The 4930-nt window shown below is 49.7% G+C and overlaps 1 protein-coding gene across 1 annotated transcript; it reads left to right on the top strand.

Annotated features, from left to right (window-relative positions):
• Window positions 1–366: 366 nt before the first annotated feature.
• Window positions 367–4639, top strand: adra2b (adrenoceptor alpha 2B). Its single transcript, XM_062961056.1, has one exon. The coding sequence runs from the start codon at window positions 2384–2386 to the stop codon at window positions 4424–4426; it is 2043 nt and encodes a 680-aa protein (XP_062817126.1). The 5' UTR covers window positions 367–2383; the 3' UTR covers window positions 4427–4639.
• The last annotated feature ends 291 nt before the right edge of the window (window positions 4640–4930 follow it).

The following is a 4930-nucleotide window of genomic DNA, read 5'->3' as shown; positions in this document are numbered from 1 at the left end:
CCTTATTATCCAACATATTCGCTTATCCAACATTCTGCCGGCCCATTTATGTCGGATGAGCGAGACTCTAGTGTAATGTTATGGTTTGGGGTCACCACAACATGAGGAACTGGATTAAGGGATCGCAACATTAGGAAGGTTGAGAAGCACTGTTCTATGGGAGTTGTGGTTTTTGCAAGGTCTTTCGCTTGCTTTGTGGCTCTCCAAATGATAATGTTCACGTTTCCATAGCACTGAGCCCTGGCAGCGAAAGTACTGACAATCTGAACCCATTGTAGCTTGGAAACACCCTTAGCACCCTTTGGCAAGAGGCAAGTGGCTTTTCCGATTTCACGTTGACCAGTTTGGTGTTGTGGTTGTGTCCATCCATCCCCTTCCAGTTTGACTGCCTTTGTCTTTCCCTTCCCCTCCCGCAGCTTGTCAAGAGCTGAAAAAACTGCCTGAGATGGCAAGCCAACGTCAGCGAGAAGGGGAAGGAGGAAAGCAAGCCCAACTCCTCCTGCATCTGCTTTCAAAAGGCACCGAGAGGTTGGGCAGAGGAAGGAAGGCGGATGAGCCTCCAAGCGAGACGGCCACGGCCTCTCTCTCAACTTTCCCAGCGAGAACGAAGAAACAGTGGGGTGAACTTCAGCAGGGACAAAAGGACAAAAGGACTTAAGCAAAGGCTCCGCGGAGAGGGCTGTGCCGAAAGGAACGCGCCGCCGGAGCATCTTCTCCTGATGTTTTGGACACCAAATGTTGGGTATTGTCACTGTTGTGCTCAACTTCTCGCTCCTTGACCTCGTTCGGGGCTGCGAAATAGCCGGCAAAGCATCTTTTCCTGACATCTGGACACAAAATGTTGAGTACTGCATCCCGACTTCTTTCTTTTTGACCTCTTTCAGCGCTTCAAAATAGCCATCAGAGCATTTCTTCTTGACATTTGGACACCAAATGTTGGATATTGCGTCCCAAGTTCTCTCTCCTTGACTTCGAAATAGCCATCAGAACATCTTTTCTCGACGTTTGGACATCAAATGTTGGGTATTGTATCCTAAGTTCTTTATCCTTGACTTTGAAATAGCCATCAGAGCACCTTTTCCTGATGTTTGGACTTCAAATGTATGTTGTGCTCCAACTTCTCTTTCCTTGACCTCCGAATTAGTCTACGAAGCATTTTTTCTCGACGTTTGGACACCAAATGTTGGGTATTGTATCCCAAGTTATTACTCCGTGACTTCGAAATAGCCATCGGAGCCTATTTTCCTGATGTTTGGACCTCAAATGTATGTTGTGCTTCAACTTGTCTCTCCTTGACCTCCGGATTAGTCTACAAAGCATCTTTGGACACCAAATGTTGGGTATTGTATCTGAAGTTCTTTTTCTTTGACTTCGAAATAGCCATCAGAGCATCTTTTCTTGACGTTTGGACACCAAACGTTGGGTATGGTATCCCAACTTCTCTCTCCTTGACTTCGAAATAGCCATCAGAGCATCTTTTTCTGATGTTTGGACTTCAAATGTATGTTGTGCTCCAACTTCTCTCTCCTTGACCTCCGGATTAGTCTATGAAGCATCTTTGGACACCAAATGTTGGGTATTGTATCCCAAGTTCTTTCTCCTTGACTTTGAAATAGCCATCAGAGCATCTTTTCCTGATGTTTGGACCTCAAATGTTGTGTGTTCTGCTCCAACTTCGCTCTCTTTGATCTCGAAAGCATCTTCTCTTGACGTTTGGACACCAAATGTTGGGTATTGTATCCCAAGTTCTCTCTCCTTGACTTCAAAATAGCCATCAGAGCATCTTTTCTCGACGTTTGGACACCAAATGTTGGGTATTGTATCCTAAGTTCTTTATCCTTGACTTTGAAATAGCCATCAGAGCATTTTTTTCCCCTGATGTTTGGACTTCAAATGTATGTTGTGCTCCAACTTCTCTCTCCTTGACCTCTGAATTAGTCTACGAAGTATCTTTTCTTGACGTTTGGACACCAAATGTTGGATATTGTAAACCAAGTTCTTTCTTCTTGACTTCGAAATAGCGATTGGAGCCTATTTTCCTGATGTTTGGACCCCAAATGTTGTGTGTTGAGCTCCAACGTCTGTCTACTTGATCTCCAAAGCATTTTTTCTTGACGTTTGGACACCAAATGTTGGGTATTGTACACCAAGTTTTTTCTCCTTGACTTCAAAATATCCATTGGAGTATCTTTTCCTGATGTTTGGACTTCAAATGTATGTTGTGCTCCAACTTCTCTCTCCTTGACCTCCGAATTGAAGCATCTTTTCTTGACGTTTGGACACCACATGTTGGGCTTCTCTCTCCTTCTCTGAGCCAAGTCGAAATGAAGACCTTGCAAAGCTGAGACCGTGGACCGTCTTGGTTGGACTTGCCTTCTCCAAGATGACCCTGGCCGTGATGGGTGGCCACGACGGCTACAACGTCCAAGCCACGGCCGCCATCGCTGCCGTCACCACCTTCCTCATCCTCTTCACCATCTTCGGCAACGTCCTGGTCATCATCGCCGTGCTGACCAGCCGCTCCTTGAAAGCTCCTCAGAACCTCTTCTTGGTCTCCTTGGCGGCCGCGGACATCTTGGTGGCCACGCTCATCATCCCCTTCTCCTTGGCCAACGAGTTGATGGGCTACTGGTACTTCGACAAGGTCTGGTGCAAGGCCTACCTGGCGCTGGACGTCCTCTTCTGCACGGCCTCCATCGTCCACCTCTGCGCCATCAGCCTGGACCGTTACTGGTCCGTCAGCCAAGCCATCGAGTACAACTCCAAGCGGACGCCACGGAGGATCAAGTGCACCATCCTCGTGGTCTGGCTCCTGGCGGCCTTGATCTCCCTCCCGCCCTTGGTCTTCAACACCAACCCCAGCGAGGCCCAGGAGGACGCCAAGCGCTGCGAGCTCAACGAACAGCCCTGGTACATCCTCTCCTCCAGCACCTGCTCCTTCTTCGCGCCCTGCCTCATCATGATCCTGGTCTACGTCCGGATCTACTTCATCGCCAAGCGACGGAGCCGGAAAGGGGCCGCACCGAAGAAGGCCAAGGCGGGGAAAAAGCTGCCCCGGATCCAAATCACAAGCTCACCCAAACCGTTGGCGGGAGAAGGAGAACCCAACGGGCACCAAGTGACTGTGCGAGAAGAACGAGAACCCAACGGGCATCATTTGGGGGTGCGAGAAGGACCCAACGGCCATCAGTTGATAATGCGAGGAGAAGGAGAACCTGACGGGCAACATTTGAGGATGAGAGAAGAGCACAAGGGGCATCAGTTGAGTCTGCGAGAAGAAGAACATGATGGGCATCAGGTGACCATGCGAGAAGAACCTATTGGGCATAATTTGAGGGTAGGAGAAGAACAAGAACCCATTGAGCATCAGTTGAGGATGGGAGAAGAACGAGAACCCATTGGGCATGAGGTGACCATGAGAGACAAACCCAAGGGACATCATTTGAGGATGCAAGGAGAAGGAGAACCCATTGGGCATGAGGTGACCATGCGAAACGAACCCAATGGATATAATTTGAGGATGAAACGAGGAGAACCAGATGACCATCATTTGAAGGTGCAAGGAGATGGAGAACCCAATGGGCATCAGATAACCATGCGAGATGAACCCAATGGACATCATTTGAGGATGCAAGGAGAAGGAGAACCAGGTGGGCACCAGTTGAAGAAGCAAGGAGAACCCAATGGGTATCATTTGAGGTTGCAAGGAGAAGGAGAACCAGATGGGCACCAGTTGAAGAAGCAAGGAGAACCCAATGGGCATCATTTGAGGATGGGAGAAGAACGAGAACCCAATGGGCATCAGTTGAGGATGGGAGAAGAACGAGAACCCAATGGGCATCAGTTGAGGATGGGAGAAGAACGAGAACCCAATGGGCATCAGTTGAGGATGGGAGAAGAACGAGAACCCAATGGGCATCAGTTGAGGATGGAAAGGGAAGGAGAACCCAACGGGCACCAGGTGACCATCCAAGAAGATGACCATCCCTTTGTGAGCCAGGAAGAGAAGAAGACCAGATCACCCAGTCCTTCCCAGTCTCAGTTGGGGAAGAAACCCTGGCCGGGCATGGAGACCTTGGCCACGGCCAAGGGCGAGGTGCTGCTGGTGCGGAGGGTGAAGACCCTGAGCGCCAACCCTTGGAAGCGGAAGACCCACCTGAACCGGGAGAAGCGCTTCACCTTCGTCTTGGCGGTGGTGATGGGGGTCTTTGTGGTCTGCTGGTTCCCCTTCTTCTTCCTCTACAGCCTGCGGGCCGTGTGCTCGGCCAGGCGCTGCCCCATCCCGGACGTCACCTTCAAGTTCTTCTTCTGGATCGGCTACTGCAACAGCTCCTTGAACCCGGTCATCTACACCATCTTCAACCAGGACTTCCGCAAGGCCTTCCGGAGGATCCTCTGCCGCCCGTGGACCCAGACGGCCTGGTGAGGCTGAGAACGTGGGTGCTCGTGGGATTTAAGAGGATGGGGAACTCTATTGATTGATTGCTGTCATTTTTGGGAGGGTTGACCCAAAACAGAGAGAAACGGGCCTTTTGTGGACTGTGCCGTGTCCCGCCCAGGGTTCTGTATGATGTATTTTCTGCCAAAGTATTTTTTCACTAAAAGACAATGTGCCAATGGCATAAACAAAGGAAAGATCTTCTGGCTGGTGGTTGTGTCTTATTTTATTTTATTTTGGCTCAGCTTCTTTCCAAAGCTTAGCATATAGTTCAGGGTTGCCAAGTTTGCAAAGGAGTGGTGCAACTCCGCCATTAAGGCATCGATAATTCATAATGTGGGTTGTTTGCTCTCCTTGCTGCGGGAAGCTTTGCGTCCACATCGAAATGGGAAGGCGAGGAAGAAAGACCGGAAAAACCACTGCCAACCACGCTCTGGTTATCGGTGGGTGCGTCTACACTTGCAAATTAATGCAGTTTGATACCCCGTTCAA

Source organism: Anolis carolinensis, unplaced genomic scaffold, assembly GCF_035594765.1.
Source record: "Anolis carolinensis isolate JA03-04 unplaced genomic scaffold, rAnoCar3.1.pri scaffold_8, whole genome shotgun sequence".
NCBI lineage: Eukaryota > Metazoa > Chordata > Lepidosauria > Squamata > Dactyloidae > Anolis > Anolis carolinensis.
This window is presented reverse-complemented; position numbering and strand designations above follow the sequence as displayed.